General features: G+C 35.6%; 1 protein-coding gene across 1 annotated transcript in view; it reads right to left on the bottom strand.

Moving 5' to 3' along the window:
- The window catches only part of LOC113049706 (complement C3-like), a 29,213-nt gene extending 10,745 nt beyond the window's left edge, over positions 1 to 18,468 (bottom strand). The window contains exons 1-21 of the mRNA XM_026212324.1: positions 18,342 to 18,468; positions 15,868 to 16,060; positions 15,553 to 15,715; positions 15,393 to 15,466; positions 13,061 to 13,149; positions 12,081 to 12,163; positions 11,893 to 11,980; positions 11,650 to 11,755; positions 11,176 to 11,296; positions 10,957 to 11,072; positions 10,699 to 10,845; positions 10,350 to 10,553; positions 10,048 to 10,239; positions 9,813 to 9,968; positions 9,573 to 9,702; positions 9,377 to 9,448; positions 1,507 to 1,701; positions 1,165 to 1,279; positions 992 to 1,083; positions 641 to 780; positions 298 to 507 (exon numbers count right to left, since the gene is read on the bottom strand). Of these exons, the coding sequence (XP_026068109.1) occupies positions 298 to 507; positions 641 to 780; positions 992 to 1,083; positions 1,165 to 1,279; positions 1,507 to 1,701; positions 9,377 to 9,448; positions 9,573 to 9,702; positions 9,813 to 9,968; positions 10,048 to 10,239; positions 10,350 to 10,553; positions 10,699 to 10,845; positions 10,957 to 11,072; positions 11,176 to 11,296; positions 11,650 to 11,755; positions 11,893 to 11,980; positions 12,081 to 12,163; positions 13,061 to 13,149; positions 15,393 to 15,466; positions 15,553 to 15,715; positions 15,868 to 16,060; positions 18,342 to 18,412 (2,757 nt within the window). The 5' untranslated portion in view covers positions 18,413 to 18,468. The remainder of the gene's footprint in view (positions 1 to 297; positions 508 to 640; positions 781 to 991; positions 1,084 to 1,164; positions 1,280 to 1,506; positions 1,702 to 9,376; positions 9,449 to 9,572; positions 9,703 to 9,812; positions 9,969 to 10,047; positions 10,240 to 10,349; positions 10,554 to 10,698; positions 10,846 to 10,956; positions 11,073 to 11,175; positions 11,297 to 11,649; positions 11,756 to 11,892; positions 11,981 to 12,080; positions 12,164 to 13,060; positions 13,150 to 15,392; positions 15,467 to 15,552; positions 15,716 to 15,867; positions 16,061 to 18,341) is intronic.

Here is an 18,468-nt window from a genome sequence, read left to right as displayed (position 1 = left end):
GAAATTAAAATAAGCATGAGTGAGTGAAAGAGACAGAGACAGAGAGAGAGAGAGACACACACAGAGAGAGAGAGAGAGAGAAAAAAAGGTGTGTGCCATATAGTTCAGATTCATGTGTAGATTCTTAGAAATCAGCAAGGTGGCAGAGACTCAACTGATGTCTTTAAACATAGAGGAAAGCTGTGATGAATGTATGCCACTTCATTTCTTTATGTAATCTGTTGGGTTCTGTTCACATTATGCTAAAGCTACATTGAATTGTCTTGCTATTCGATTACGAAGGTTTAATTTTCGTACCACCACCAGGAGATCTTTCTTCACGCCATCACTCCAACCTCCTGCAGCAGCTGCCTTCACTTCAATGGCATGGCGTCCGAAAGCTAACGGGACGATGACAAATGGTACAGAGTATGATGATTTAGCATTTACTGTCACAATGGTTTGGAACTTTACTCTCTTGCTAGCCGGGCTGCAGATGTTTTTGGTTTCCATCAGCTCCACACGTACCTACAAGAAGAAATGAAAATCACATATTCCATATGAAGAGAGGAAGGCTGATAGTGGCCAAATCATATTCTGTTGTTATGCTGAGGGCCTGTCCAGTAAGGTCTGCCATGGTTAATCATTCTTCCAACCTGACCTTTACTTGTTTGTCGTTCAAGTTGTGGATAATGGCCTTGATTTCAATTTGCTCGTTGCGCACGGCTGAATATGGAAGCTTAAGGTCAATAAAGAATTTCTTCACCACTGTCATCTCCTGGACATCTGCCACACAAATACCTTTGTAGAGAAAAAAACACAGCAACTTCTTATAGAAAGCATGTACTGCATGCCTAGAATATTGTTATTCCAGTGAGACTGAACAGAACAGTAACGCAATTAAATTATTGTCTATGTTACACAACAGCATGTCAGAAATTCAATACACAAGATTGGAAATGGCTTTAACTATTCCTTTAATATGAATTTTGTTTACAACAAGACTCTGTACCATGAGTACTGGACAGGCTGATGGCTGTGATCTCCCAGGTAGTTATGGAGTCTTTCAGCTTGAGTCCATCCCTGGGTAAGGTGGTGGTTTGACTAAAAGAGAGATCATCTTTTAATAAAACAGGAACAATGGCGGCTGAGCACTGACTGTTGGAAACTCAAAGTCAAACTCACCACTGGCGGTTCATTGACGAACATTTGGGCAGCGCCACTTCCTCCCAAAGCCAACTTTCAGGGAACAGCGTGCGTGTCACAATGTCATCAGAGTTCACAAATTCCTCGCTTTCACCTGGGGGTGAAATGAGTGGTTGAGTTACTTACACAAAACAGAACTGACTATTTTTTACAAAGTATTTTCCAACTGAAACCATCTCTGCAATTGTAACCAAAACTTGTAACATCTCTGGGGTAAATTATCCTGCTCCAGACACACCTGAAGCACAATCTGACTCCAAGCACATTTGCAAGCGAGATTTCCAATTGAAATTTGTAAACTATTACTGAGAATGCTCTTACTGCGGGCTAGAAATGTTTCTTCATCTGGATTTTCGAGATGGGCGGTCATCTCAGTGCAGCAGTGCAGGAAAGCCTTAATGCACTTCTCTCCATCCTGAATAAATTGTGTCCGATACTGACAGGTGTATGTCAAATCATCCAATTTCTTCAGTCCATCCACACAGCAGTCTCTCTCTAAGCCAGAGTATTTGCTCACTGGAGGTAGATCACAAGAGAGAGAGAGAGAGAGAGAGAGAGAGAGAGACAGAGAGGATAAGACTAGAATAGAGCTTTGTAAAGCTACAGTAGATGTAACAATAAACCTTTTGAAAAAAAAACAAATCTAAGATTACAGAAAATGTGGTTAGTCTGAATTGTCATTGCTTGGTGGAGAGTAGGGATGCACCAATATCATTTCTGTTACGAATCCAAAATTCTGAGTATCAGTTGATAATGATACTGGTCCTTTGTTTCTTGATCACTAAAGAATATCTATATTTTGATCACTCTTTCACGTGTTAACACAATATTTAATTATAAAGGAAAACAGATATTATAAACTAGAAGATGTGAACAAATAGATATCACAGGTGCTGGTCATATAATTAGAATCATAAAGTTGATTTATTTCACTAATTCCATTCAAAAGGTGAAACCTGTATATTATATTAATTCATTAGACACAGACTGACATATTCAAATGTTTATTTATTTTAATGTTGATGTTTATAACTGACAGCTAAGGAAAATCCCAAATTCAGTATCTCAGAAAATTAGAATATTGTGAAAAGGTTAAATACTGAAGACAACTGGTGCCACACTGTAATTAGCTAACAGACAGCATCAGAAGCGTCTCGCTTCAAAAAGGAAGTGGTCCAAAGTTATGTTCTCTGATGAAAGTAAATTTTGCATTTCCTTTGGAAATCAGGGTCCTAGAGTTTGGAGGAACAGAGGAGAGGCACACAATCCATGTTGCTTGAGGTCCAGTGCAAAGTTTCCACACTCCGTGATGGTTTGCGGTGCCATGTCGTCTGCTGGTGTTGGTCCACTGTGTTTTCGGAGGTCAAAGGTCAACACAGCCATATACCAGGAAGGTTTTGAGCACTTCATGCTTCCTGCTGCTGACCAACTTTACGGAGATGCAGATTTCATTTTCCAACAGGACTTGGCACTTGGACACAGTGCCAAAGCTACCAGTACCTGGTTTAAGGACAATGGTATTCCTGTGCTTAATTGGCCAGCAAACTCGCCTGACCTTAACCCCATAGAAAATATATGGTGTATTGTGAAGAGGAAGATACGATATGTCAGACCCAACAATGCAGAAGAGATGAAGGCCACTATCAGAGCAACCTGGTCTCTCATAACACCTGAGCAGTGCCACAAACTGATCGACTCCATGCCACACCGCATTGCTGCAGGAATTCAGGCAAAAGGAGCACCAACTGAGTTCTTTTCATTTTCATACTTTTAAGCTGGCAAATATTTCTAAAAATCCTTTCTTTGTATTGGCCTTATGTTATATTGTAATTTTTTTGTGATACTGAATTCGGGATTTTCCTTAGTTCTCATTAATAATCATCAAAATTAAAAGAAATACATATTTGAAATATATCAGTGCAATGAATAAATATAATATACAAGTTTCACTTTTTGAATGGAATTAGTGAAATAAATAAACTTTTTGATGATATTCTAATTCTAATTCTATTCTAATTCTATTGATATTCTAATTATATGACCAGCATAAATATTGTTCATGTTAACATAATGTTTATAAATGAAATCTTATTGTAAAGTGTTACTAAAATTATATATACATATATATATATATATATATATATATATATATATATACACTGTAAAAAATTTTGCCGTTAAATAACAGTAATTTTCTGGCAGCAGGGGCGCCAGTAAAGTACTGTTAATTTACAGCTCTTAACCATTAATTTACCACTCTTATTTTTTAACAGTATTTTACCGTAAATTCTACCATGGAAATTAACTCCACTCCCACTGCTTCAAACAGTTCGAGTTTTTAAACTAGCATTCCCACGATGTTAGTACTATGTCCACTGAGAAGGAATATTTCTTACACTTAATGTGCAGTAATAAAGTAACTAAATACATGACTTTTACTCAAATCACTGCAGCTCATTGTCAGCTGTATTACACATGTATGTGCTGAAGTACTTAACACAGAGATCACCACTGTATCAGCGACTCCACATTTACTGCCTTTATATAAAGCAGCAGAAAATCAGAATTTGTGGCTCATCATTGACTGAAGCACCGGCTCTACTCTCCAGCACAATGGTGAACAACAAAACTACATTAAACTAAACGATTTCTCTTGTGCAAACACACATTAATACAGTCGAGTTCAGTATTTACTCTCATTATCAGTGTATGACTTTGCCTAATTTTTTTTCTATGGATGTTCACAAATATCTTAGTTAAATTAACTTTTTTTTCATTTGGTAAATCTGACGTTTACATTTTACAGTATATTACTGTTTTTCCTTGACTTGACGGCAAAAAACTGTAGAAAAACACTTTTTTTTGCTGGCAACCATTAATTTACGGCAAAAAAACAGTCGAAAAACAGTTATTTACTGGCAGCAGGGGTGCCAGTAAATAACTGTTTTTCTACAGTTTGTTTCCTGTAAATTAATTACAGTTTATTACTGTTAAATTATGTTTCATTCTGTTTTTTCTTCATCTTAAATCTTTAACCCTTTAAACCCCACAAGAAAAGCCTCAGTTTTACATGAACACTTATAATGTGTGCACACTACAGAGTGTTAGAGTAACACTGAATCAGTGAAGTTAATGAGATAATTATGTGATTAATTGATGATTGAGCATTAGTGATAAACACCTGCAGAATCACTGAAGGAAAGAGAAACACAAGATCTACAAATGACTTCAGCCACAGCCTTAGATGAAATCAACTGAATAAAAGAATACATCAAATCTCTCAAGATCTGATTAAACAACTACTAAAACAGCTTCACCAGATTCACATTACTAACCAGACTGACTTTATTTCTGTCAGATGTCTACAGAAGAACTTATGGAGAGTTAAATAGGTTTAGGTGTTTTTTCACTACCATGATGGAGATCAGTGTTTACCTTAGTTGGGCTCTTGAACGTGACTTTTCATCAACTAAGTTTTTATTTTTTTATTTTTTCATGCTGTAACAATGCGCCTTTGGAACCTGTTATAGCAAAACAAAAGTACACAGAAGAAAAAAAATCTGATATTGTTGTTTATAGATTGACAAGAACAAATACTATTATTTCTGATCGAATAATTGATACTACAGCATGAGAAGGAACACTGCTGAGCCATAAGTTATGAAAGACTGTTAAGAAAATGTCACTCATAATAATAAAAAAAAAAATATATTTGCTGAAATTTAGACAGAAATATCAAGAATCAGCGTATGAATCACAACAATGGTGACAATCCACAAAATAAATGAACAGATCAGCTCTGAACATCACAACACATGCTACTAAAACTTAAAACAAATGCAAAATTATAAGCACATAAGAATTCAAGAAAATAAGTGAACAATTCAGGGGCATAATTTATTCATGCCGCAATGCATGCTGGGAATCATGGATGAGTTTTATCCTGTGCTGGTACCCAGCATGCATTGCATCATGAACTTTTTCATTGTCACCATTGTTGAGATTCATATGCTGATTGTTGATTTCTCTCTTTGAGTGTTGTGGGGACTGCTGCCCGAAATACTTTTTAACTAAAACTAGTCGTTAAATCCATAAATCCTGGTTATCACACTACTTTTCAATCTTACCAAATTGAAGTGTCATTCACTCAAATATTTCAACACCAAATTAATATTTGATTATTATAGCAACACTTTAAGTCAGTCTAGTAGATCATGCCTGTTAGAAACAACTAGTGATGTGTCGTTCGTGAACGAATCGTTCTTTTTGAACGAATCTTTTAGGTGAACGAATCGTTCTCGTTCACGTAATCCACTGACTCATATTTCTCGTTCAGTGAAGTTCCTCCCTCCACAGCAGCGCGGCGCTATAAGCAGCGCATGCGCAGCTCAGTGAACCGGGTAACAACTGTTTCATCCTGTCAAAGAATTACTCAACCTCGAGCCAATAGCCTTCGAGTATGAGATGTGACAGAGTATGTGATTTGTTGAATGTAGTGAACGAATACGCCCTTCAATGAACGAGTTTCATATGAGTCTGAACTAGATCTAGAGATCTTATCGTTCGTGAACTAAATGACTGAACTGGTACCCATGTCGTTCGTGAATGAGTTGAATGAGCTGATACATATCGTTCGTGAATGAAATGACTGAACTGGCACTCATGTCGTTCGTGCACGAGTTGAATGATACATCTCGTTCGTGAATGAAATGACTGACCTGATGGTCAGGGTATATTCTGGCAAACCGTTTACCAATCACGTTTCTCAATTGGCAAAGCACATGTCGTTCGTGCATGAGTTGAATGATTTAGTAAATCTCGTTCGTGAATGAAATGACTGAACTGGCACACATGTCATTCGTGAACGAGTTGAATGAACGGATACATGTCGTTCGTGAATGAAATGAACTGGTACATAGCTTATCTCGTTCGTGAACGAAATGAATGAGAGTAAACCGGGTCAGTCTGCCATTTAGCATGTCAATCTCGCAAAAATGCAAAGCGCAGTTATAGGTACTGTACTGTGCACATACGCTTGTTTTGATATTTAGCAACTCCACGTTTAATCCACGATTGATGAATGTGAATATATAATATACAAACTGTCTGACCAAACAATTAAAATGCTATTTAGGCAAGAAAACCTTGTGCTTTGTTCATCTGAACAACTTAATTAGACTTTATATATTGAATGCGATTATACACACATTTTAATAAAGCCAGATCAGTTTTTGCAACAAGTGAATACGTTCGTTGACTTAAGACATAACAACATAATACACTTTTTTTTTGCCATCTGCTGGCTTATTTTGTGTAATACGAAGAAATGGTCACTGAACGAATCAGTGAACGATTCTGAACGAATCATTTTGGTGAACGAACTGAAAATGAACGAATCACTAGAAAGAATCATAATTTCCACCACTAGAAACAACCATAATCACTTGACTATCAAAATTAATACTGCTGTAACAGATGCATCATAAAGATAAAAATACAGCAATAAAACAAAATGTAAAGTGCAAAAGTCAATGGTCAGGAGCCCAACTAAAGCAAACACTGATCTCCACAATGGTGATGTCAAACGAAACAGTAACATTATCATCTAAATCTCTTTAATTCTCAATAAGATCTTTTGATCTCTGTTCTCTGATCTGACAGAAATAAAGTCAGTCTGGTTAGTAATGTGTGAAGTTGGTGAAGCTGTTTGTTGATCGTTTAAATCTTCCGTTGATTTCATCTAAGGCTGTGGCTGAAGTCATTGTATTTCATGTGTTTGTCTTGTTATGTTTTTTTTTTTCTTCAGTGATTCTACTCATTAACAGCAGCTGTTGATCATTGTCTGAATTCACTCATTAGTGTTCATTCTCTCTGTCAGGTGGACTATATTAGTAAACTCATGCAGGGAATAGTGAATGAGGGTGTAGGGTGTGATTTGAAACACAGCCGCTGAGTGTCGACTTTGAACGTTGTTAATTTACGATATATAGCAGCAGGCTACTTCTCGAAAACGATGAATATTACCCAGAATGCACTGTTTTAATGAAAAACAGTATGTTACTGTCGAAATTTGGCCGTTTTTTTACAGCAATTTTTAACAGTGTATATATATTGTTCTGTGAATGTGATTTTAAGTCTAGACTCTAGATGATTTGGATTAACCCTTTAACTGCCATATCCTTTAAAACCTCACTGCCAGAGGGATCTTGTGAATGCACAAGATGTTGAGTGTATAATTTTATACAAATCTAAACATTTAGTGAAAACATTTAGTGAGGAAAAATATTAAGAGTGAGAGAAGTCTAATCAAATTTAGTGTTAATAAAAATGTATATAAAAACAAATACAAATTATTATTTGTAGTCTTATAAAATTCATTCATGTGAAAAAAAATTTAACACTTTCTATGTAGCCTTTATTTATAATACATTATAAGGGTGTTCTTAAGGCATTATAATGAATCCATAATGCATTATAAAAAAAAAAAAAAAAAAAAAACATTATAATATGTTGTATCCTCTCATGAATATTCATAAGAATAGTTTTAATATATTACAATATTTATTTATTTGTGGTTTTAGCTTTTAAGAGTATGGTACTTTATAACACAATGAAAACGTTACATCAACTTTTACAATGGATTATACTTAGCATAAACTTATAATGTATTATAAGTTTCATATCTTGCAATTTTTTTTCTGATGCTACTTTTCTTAATATGACACATTTGCTTCGAACTATTTTTTTTTGTAATATTAGTTTGATTGTTTTGATGGTACCCTTTAGACAGCTGTTGATAAGTAACTCTGCAATTACATATCAACTAGCGGTCATTAGAGTATTAATATGTCTGCAACTGTAAATATATGCTAACACTTTATAAACTGACTTAAAATTACTTTGCAAATACGTCAACTTATTCTACCATACTAGAGCCTACCATTCTACTCTACAAAACTCTAATGAGAGTTAGTTGGCATTTAGTTGCAAAGTTGCTTACAGTCGATTTATTAAAGGGGACAATCAAAATAAAATGTAACCATATAAAATATAGTTTTTTGTTTTGTTGGAGTATTAAGCTCATATCAATTAATTAACATTAGCTCCACAGGAAACACTCAACATCTAACCACTCTCAAGCTGTAGTAAGATACGCTGCAGATCTTAAATAAACAATGTCAAGATATGATACAGTCCATTATACTGAAAATGACGTATATTTAATATGGTGTTCATTATTTGTTATAAATAATTATACTCTTAAATGTATAACCACAAATTCATAAGTATAATGATGTATTATAATATTTGTTATGGTTATTCATGAGTTGATATAATATATTGTACTTTTTTTTCATTATAATGCCTTAAGAGTAGCCTTATAATGTATTATACTGTACATACGGGCTTCATAGAAAGTGTTACCGATTAGTTTTTTTGCAGACATTTTAATAGTTGTTTCTTTTAAATGTATAGCACAACTTTTAATTGGGCAACAACTTATGATAGAAATGAGATAACCAGATGTATAGCACAAAAACAAGATGTGGATACCTGGTGTATTATACCGATGCATTCGTTTATTGAGTCACATTTTTAAATTCCTGTTGTGTTGCATGTGGATACTCTAGTGTTGTGATCTAACACTGCATAGCAAGTGCTGCATCATTCAGAAACAGCAACAAACCCAAGCAAACTAAATTCCTTGTGAGCAAAACCTTTATCAGGCTATGTTTAAGGTATCTGTCTGAAATGCTAAAAGTTGCAATGTTTTAACCATGAGGTCTAGAAAGTCATGAGGTCTCAAACTCATCCTAGAGCTTTCTTTGTATAATCCTTAAATTTTCGTCAAACCAACTGGATACAGTTCTGGTCAAATACTATCCAGATATTTCAGATATGCAAAAAAAAAATTATCTGTAATTCATCAGAGTGATGGTATATTGTCCATAGTGTTTAAATGCATTTTTGTTTACATAAAACAAATTAGGATGGTCTGAGATATGATGGGGTTCCAGTATTCAAAAAAAGTCTAAGAACCACTCCCTCAAGAATCCATGGGAAATCTGTGGTCTGCCCTTGGTGGTCAAAAGTTGGACACATTGCATCCTCATATCTCTAACTAATTTTTAGCTGACTCAGCTGATCAATTGATTGATGGATTGATTGAAACTGTTTGCATCTTTCTTACTTAGAGACTGCTGGAGATTTATTATGGTTGCTTCTCGTCTTTTTCTTCGTGATGAAGATTGGCATTCAGCATCTGGAAAAGAACAATGTCAATTTACTCAATTTAGATTAAGATTTACAAACATTCATTTACTGACAGGTTATTCAAGTCTGTACATGGATCTTTTTGAACATGTCTGTTTGAAAAATGGAAGTACTTGTTCTGATGCCAGTGCCTCCAGCAGAGCTGGACTCAAACAGCAGGCCGGCATCGCTGAAAACTTCCATACTGTCTTTTCCACTTCCTGCTGTGCAGCCAATGTCATGTGACTCAACAACATCCCAGATCTGTTGGGGCAATCACATAAATCAAGTAGAAAAAAGGCAATATGTTTAGGTAAGAAAATGTTACCTCTTTTCAGTTATAATTGAAAGATTCAATTTTCGGATCTACAAACCTTTGTTTGAGTTATTCTGTTATTGTTGTTCAGAACATAAACACCTTTATCCACAGCCACCAACCCAACTTTGGCCCCAGGATCTCCTGTTATTCTCAGGCCAAATTCTTGACCGGGGTCATAGACTTTCGCTGGATCGTGAACTTGCACTTTAAGCTGGGAGATCAAAGTAATTTGATAAAAAAATAACAAACTATAATTAATTCATAGTGTTGTGTCACAAGGGCTAAATTACCGTTCCCATGCACGTGTCCTTCACATCAACCCAGACTGAATCAGACACCACCTCAGACGAGCCCACATGGTAATAAGCCACAAAGCGGAAGGACGGCATCATGTCTTTGGTTACAGGCAGAGACAGAGCCATTAGAGATTGTCCTTGCCTCTTGAACCTGTCTGCTTGAACGATCTGACCTTTACTTAAGATCTGAAAATGAGGCAGATGGGAATATATTTACAACATCTAACAAAGGACATAAGAGCAGATTGTTTATTTAATAATGTCTCTTCTTGAATCATGATATGACTGTCACTCACCATGTAGGTGAAATCTTGATCTCTCACTCCTGGACTTCTCCCCAAGTTCAGACTGACTGTCATTGAATCACCAATCTGAAGCTCTGCAGCCCCGATGCCGATGTGAAGGTAGTTTTGTGAGCCACCTTTAGGAATGTAGGCCTGAGCCGTCATCTTTCTCACCGCCTGCTGATCATCACTTAATTGTGGATCTTTGGTCTTTGCCTGGAAAGAATAAATAAATTGTTTTCTGATGTGATGTGTACAATATGCTCTATTGATTATTTAACATCTGTTAACTGATCTATTGTCCACTAGATCACCAGTGAAACTGACTGAACACCAGTGCAGTTATGATGGCAGGTCTTACAGTGATCTCCAGTGATGAAGATCCTCCCGGAGTGTTGACAGTAACCTTTGCAATGCCATTGTCTCTTGTTTGACCTTTGACCCCTCCAGGATTGACCTCCACTTCCACATTCTCAGCAGGTGTCTGGTCAGGATTTGTTACATAGACCTTTATGCAAAACCAAACCATAAAATATAGAATGAAGAAAGTGTTGTTTAGAGCAAACAATAAATCCCAATATTCCCACTATGTTTTTTGCTTCTGGTCAATGTTTTATACCGAGATGTCGAAGGGCATCCCAGGTTTGAAGAAGTGTGGTGTTCTTCTGAAGTGGATGGTGTACGGTGATGTCACAATCTGAATGCCTTTCTTGTGTGCTTCCACCATTTCACTGCCTGAAACACAAGTACGATAATAATCAGAAAACATATGCAAGTTGCATGTTTTCAAGGCCCTTAAAATGTCGATCTTGTTCACCAGAATTTGTGTAATTCTTACCAGAATCAGTTAACACGCTCACTGTAACATACAGTGACTTGCCAACAAGCTGCATGATGTTTGGGAAAGTCTGTAGGATGTGATTTCTTCTCAGCACTGCCGTTCCACTTCCTTCCCAGATCTGATATTCAACACAGAACCAAAAGCTGTGTGATTGTTGGTGTATATGTCAACTTCTTCTCAACATATGGACAATCTCATTAGACTCATTATTCTTTGTGTGTGTGGTATAATGAACACATTGTGGGTTTAAGGTGCTTATAAGGGCCAAATTTGTATTTACCCTTCCATTTAATTATTATAATATATATATATATATATATATATATATATATATATATATATATATATATATATATATATATATATATATATATATATATATATATATATATATATATATATATGGAGTAAATTTTCAGTCTGGTGTTTTTATGGATGTATGACATATGTGTATGTGTGTGTGTGTAGTACCTTCACTTTCTGTAAGGAGCCCGGTATACTTATTTTTCCTTTATCTTCAGTCACCACACCAAATACAACAAATCCATTACCATTGACTTTCTCTCCAAACAAATACCTTCAGGATACACACACTTATAAATACACTGATAGCTAATATATTACGAACATTTATTAAGAAATGCTGCTGTATCTATATTTGCTAGCTATTTTGTTAGAAACATGCATATTGCCATAATACAAAAAAGACTGTACTTGGCTTCAATATTGACTGTTAGACTGTCATCATTCACATAGAAGAAGGCTTTCTGTGGACTCAAAGAGATTGCGAAGCTGGGCAGGACTACAGGAAGAGAAGGAACAAGCTGAGTTAATATCAGGGGATTGCAGATGGGTTTATCTTTGTGAAATGTTGCTTCGCAACAGCTCGCAGAGAAACCTACCGTATTCTTTGACTTCAAACTCACTGGAGAAGTTCTTCTGTGGGCTGTTCTGGTGCCACGCCACAAGTTTCCACAGGCCTGGGCTATTTGGACACCAGGTCATTATTTGTCATTTTACAATCTTATTGAGAGATAACAGAAAATAAAACTGCAGTTCAATTCTCTGGACTCGCTAGGGCAATAATTATCAAAAAAAAAAAAAAAAAGTGGTGGACATTTACCCTTTGGGTAGCTATAATAGGGTCTTTTAGAAAAGGGGTATGTCCAAATATGCCAATAAAACTATAAAGCCTAAACAAAAACTCAAATATAATATAATATAATATAATATAATATAATATAATATAATATAATATAATATAATATAATATAATATAATATAATATACATTTTGACATGTGGGCAAGTATGGTGACCCATACTCAGAATTAGGGTTCTGCATTTATCCCATCCAAAGTGCACACACACAGCAGTGAACACACACCCTGAGAAATGTGCAGCCATTTTTTTCTGCTGCACCCGGGGAGCAATTGGGGGTTCGGTGCCTTGCTCAAGGACACCTCAGTCATGGTATTGAAGGTGGGAGAGAGTGCTGTACTTCTCCTACCAACAATCCCTGCCAGTACAATACTCGAACCCGCAACCTTTGAGTTAAGAGTCCAGCTCTCTAACAATAAGGCCATGACTGCCAATTATATTATATACATATTTTACATATTTTAATTCTAAAACAAACAAACACTTTTTTGTATGTGATTAAAATGAGTTCCTTCTAATAGTAAAATATGTTTGTTTAATTAAGACATTGAATATTTTTAATTGCAAAAGGACATTTAGAATAAAATGTCAAATACAAATCACAAAGATGGGATGATAATTTGTGCTGCATTTTTGGAAAGTGACTGAACCAAATTAGGTTTTAATTTTAAGTGTATCTATTCCATTTGAAGTATTCAAGCAGGTCATTCGCTCTTCCTCACCTGGCTGGATCCGTCAGGCTGAAGGTTCCTGACACCATTCCTCCACCGGGATAAACAGATTTGCTCTCAAGACTGATGCCATCAGGTGTCTGCAAACATTGAAGATGTTGAAACATTTATAAATACGCATTAAAACGCAAACACAAACAGCTAAACACATTCACAAGAGGTGCACATACTGTGGAGTACAAAAGTTTTCACAAAGAGACAAAAATCTGGCGCTTTGCAGTCTCATGTTTTGTACTTCACTGTACAGGTGCATCTCAATAAATTAGAATGTCATGGAAAAGTTCATTTATTTCAGTAATTCAACTCAAATTGTGAAACTTGTGCATTAAATACATTCAATGCACACAGACTGAAGTAGTTTAAGTCTTTGGTTCTTTTAATTGTGTTGATTTTGGCTCACATTTAACTATCATTAATTCACTATCTCAACAAATTAGTATATGGTGATATGCTAATCAGCTAATCAACTCAAAACATCTGCAAAGGTTTCCTGAGCCTTCAAAATGGTCTCTAAGTTTGGTTGATTGGACTAAACAATCATGGGGACGACTGCTGACAGTTGTCCAGAAGAAAATCATTGACACCCTTCACAAGGAGGGTAAGCTACAAACATTCATTGACAAAGAAGCTGGCTGTTCACAGAGTGCTGTATCCAAGCATGTTAACAGAAAGTTGCGTGGAAGAAAAAAGTCTGGAAGAAAAAGATGCACAGCCAACCGAGAGAACCAAAGCCTTATGAGGATTGTCAAGCAAAATTGATTCAAGTATTTGAGTGAACTTCACAAGGAATGGACTGAGGCTGGGGTCAAGGCATCCGGAACCACCGCACAACTGGCAACAGTTGTCAAATTCCTCTTGTAAAGCCACTCTTGAACCACAGACAACTTCAAAGGTGTCTTTCCTGTGCTAAGGAGAAGAAGAACTAGATTGTTGCCCATTGGTCCAAAGTCCTCTTTTCAGATGAGAGCAAGTTTTGTATTTCATTTGGAAACCTAGGTCCTAGAGTCTAGAGGAAGGTTGAAGAAGCTCATAGCGCAAGTTGCTTGAAGTTCAGTGTTAGGTTTCCACAGTCTGTGATGATTTAGGGCAATGTCCTCTTTTGGTGTTGGTCCATTGTGTTTTTTGTTTTTGTTTTTGAAAACCAAAGTCACTGCACCCATTTACCAAGAAGTTTTGGAGCACTTAATGTTTCCTTCTGCTGACCAGCTTTTTGAAGATGCTGATTTCAGTTGGCATCTGCTCACACTGCCAAAAGCACCAAAAGTTGGTTAAATGACCATAATGTTGGTGTGTTTGACTGGCCAGCAAACTCACCAGACCTGAACCCCAGAGAGAATCTATGGTGTATTGTCAAGAGGAAAATGAGAAACAAGAGACCAGACAATGCAGATGAGCTGAAGGCCACTGTCAAAGAAACCTGGGCTTCCATACCACCTCCATGCCACGCCGAATTGAGGCAGTAATTAAAGAAAAAGGTACCAAGTATTGAGTACATGTACAGCAAATTGACATAATTTCCAGAAGGCCAACAATTCACTAAAAACTTTTATTTTTAATTTTTTATTGGTCTTATGAAGTATTCCAATTTGTTGCGATCACAATTAAAAGAACCAAAGACTTAAACTACTTCAGTTTGTGTGCATTTAAATATTTAATAAACAAGTTTTACAATTTGGGTTGAATTACTAAAATAAATGAACTTTCCCATGACATTCTAATTTATTGAGATGAACCTGTACTTTAATACACTAAAGCCACTTTCACACTCACCAGATACAGGGGTAAAGTGCTCTGGCAATTGTTTCCGGGTCACTAGATTTTGCACTTTCACACTGCCAGTGATTACCCAGGGTATGTGTGCGCTTTCACACACAACCCATAAAGGTCCCGTAATGACACGTGACATCAGGGCGTGACGTGTAATGTATGAGTCAAAAACGTTAGGCACGTTATACTTTCACTGAAGCTGTTGAACGATCTCCGCGTCAGCGCGGAAAGTGAGGAACTAACTGATCTCTGCTTCATTAAAGTTTGCACATATTTTTTTGTCAAAAACTTTGATCTTCCTTCAAAACAGCTGGTAAAAGAGTTGCGCGATAACTTGCGTCATCACTACGACGCGGCATTATATCTGGTTTTTGTTCACACAGCGCTCATCCCGGAATTGAACCCGGCAATGTTACTAGGTCCCCGACCCGTGTTCAATCCCGGAATCAATCCCGGGATGTGTTTGCTTTCACACAGAAGGCGACCCGGCAATGTTCCTAAAATTTGCCGGGTCAGACGTGCAGTGTGAAAGGGGCTAGACTGAGTACACATTTACCAAGATCTCCACTCTGACTCCACTTTCCATAGGTTGTGTCATGCCTGGACTCAGTGAAAACACCCGGTAACAAACTACAGGGAGAAGATAAGCATTAGGAGACAAATTTGGTGCGAGAAATATGATGAAAACAAATGCAGCGCAGCAAATATGACCAAACCTGTGCTGTTTGGAGTGTAGATGGTCTTGTCGGTCTGTAAAACTATGTGTCCAGACTTAAAGATCACCATGACCTTTTTCTCCATCAGCTTCTGTGGAAACTGGGCTTGCAGGACGGCATATTGCTGCACTCCTTTCTCAAAGAAAAATGCATTACCGGGTACCTACAGGCACACAATACACTGACAACTGAGGGAAAAAACACGCTGCAACAGAAAACTAGCATTCATTGTGCTAACACAGTTAGAAACACGTCTGCATTCAAACATTTTTGAAACCTCCTCCCAAAACATTTGATGTGAGTGGAGCATCTGACCTCGATCTCGACTAGATCCTGGTAGTTATTGGCGGGTGTCAGAGTAACTGAAGTGCTCGTCACTTCACGGTTATCCTTAGGGTTTCTCACTGAGATTTTAACATTCAGACTGACTCCAGAGTAGTCCTGCGCCTCCACGAACACTTTCTCTGGGGACCCCACATTCAGTATATTGGGCGCCGAGAGAACATAGCTGAAAATTAAAAAACATTCATTTAGGAGGAATGTGTCATAAGCCCAGTACCACCACTCCCTACACTATGCAGCTTGCGTAGGGCACCAACTCCCAGAGGGGCACCATCCCAGTTGCTCAAAAAAAAAAAAGGCCAACTGTGGACTGTGGCCGTTCAATATTCACAAATTTAGGGACCGTCTCTAAAGTTACATGCGATGTTGCTCTACAGCTTTTCTAAAGTCAATAGCATTTGAGGAGAATGACTTACAGCAATGAAAATACATTTATTAATTGTTAGTTCATGCTAACAACATGCTTACCATTATTCTAAAGTGTTACCAAATAAACTGTAAATCATATGTACATTATGCTATTTTTTTCACAACCCAATGGGCTCAAACACAAATTTAAAGCTCAATATCATTTGAAGAGAATGACTTACAGTCATAGAAACAACTGTAAAATGTTCATTTAGGTGTCAACTACAATGTCAACTACTGGGAACTACTGGAAAATTAAAAAAAATATATACAAACCTTATAAATTTTTTATATTTATTAAAATAAATTGCAAATAATTTGTTAAAGGTAAAAACGAAGCCTGTGCATCACTTTCAGACACATTCATAATCTTGTGAAACTTTTTTGGCTGTTGACGTAAAATAATATGTTTTAATGTCGAAATAATTTCATCACCACCAAAGTATCTTCTAATATACTTTACATGTTCCCTTATGACAATTAGCCATGGTTTTAACACATATAACACCAAGAATCAGTTTTTGTAGGTAGGGTAAATGCAAATTAACCATAGTTTTGTTACTTTAAATTATAATTTACAAAGAAGTATTATGATAATAGTTTATTTGTTATATGGTTATGAAAACAGACCTAAGCCACCAATAGCCTTTAAAATGAATTAAAATGTATTATATAAGAAACAATGAAGCAATAATGATTGGTTAATAACACTGATATAATACATAATGTAGGCTAAAAAAAAAAAAAAAAAAAAAAAAAAAAAAAAAACATGTTATGTTATATTCACTTAATCTATCATTTTTGGTCAGCTTTTTGCTATAGATACATAGACTCTGTAATTTCTTCAACAAAAAAACGTGTGTGGACATCACAAACCTTACAAAAAATAAACCACAGTTTTATCATTAAAATACTGCTTAATTTTCTTTTGCGTGATTATTTATTTTACAGATTGGGGTTGTCAAAAATGTAAATAATAATAAAAAATAATTGTGATTTTTTTCTTTGTGCTAAATCTCTCTCTCTCTCTCTCTCTCTCTCTCTCTCTCTCTCTCTCTATATATATATATATATATATATATATTCATATTTATAAATAATTTAAATAAACAAAATGTACTAAATGTTGAATGCTTGAGACAAAAAAAAAAAAAACTGTATCAATAAAGTCATAGCCATAGGAAACTGTCAGAAGCTACAATTATAATTTGTAAATAATCAAATTTATCGACTTTTTAATTTTATTTAAGTTCTATTTTGACCCCCTATAGGGATTTTTTTTATTTATTATTATTATTATTTGAAGAAGGGAGGCACTGCCCGTGTATGCATCTGGATTGCTCACATGGAAAGCATAAGTCTCAGCACCTTTATCAATGATATGGCACTAGACTTTACTAAAAACGAAGTCTGTGAAACATGTATTTATTGGATAATTCATTATATTAAATAGATTTCATTCTGTTTCTAGTGGTTTGGTTTGGAACAGTCATAATCTCTTTGCAAAAGCAAATACACAACAAATTAATATTAATATTAATTAATATTAACATTAATATTGATATCGTATTAACATTATTCTTTTTTATATTGCTTTTAATATATTGGTTTGAAAAGTAAATCATTTTAATAGTTGTACTTTCTTTATTATTGATTGATTATTTATTTTGCCTTAACCTTTTGCCTTTTCCTATAAATGAATAATTCAGCTATTTATCAACACATAAAATATCACATTTAAGAGATATATATGACATAAGTGTAGCATTAATATTGTATTAATATTCATATATTTTAATATAACATTAAATTTATTTATAGTGATATTAAATTAGTTATACAATTTATTTTTTAATAAGTATATTTATAAAAAGTATATTTAAACTATAAGAGATGCCAATTAAGAATTTGCACTTCCTCATTTATACAAATGCCTCAAACTTTTGCTTTTTTTTCTGTACATCCAGTTAATTATCACGACACATCAACAAGTGGTATAAATGATGTAGTGTAGTGTATGTGTGTGTTGTGATACTCACAGGGGGTCGCAGAGAGAGAGGACAGGTAATGAAACGACAACAGCCGCCAGCCACAACGAGTTCACGTGCATCGTGCCTGTCTGTCCCTGACGGTCTCTGAACTACCAGACGCTAATTCACAATATAT

Source organism: Carassius auratus, chromosome 1 (genome assembly GCF_003368295.1).
Source record: "Carassius auratus strain Wakin chromosome 1, ASM336829v1, whole genome shotgun sequence".
Taxonomy (NCBI): Eukaryota; Metazoa; Chordata; class Actinopteri; order Cypriniformes; family Cyprinidae; genus Carassius; species Carassius auratus.
The sequence above is the reverse complement of the archived record's forward strand: the minus strand, read 5'-3'. Positions and strand labels throughout refer to the sequence as shown.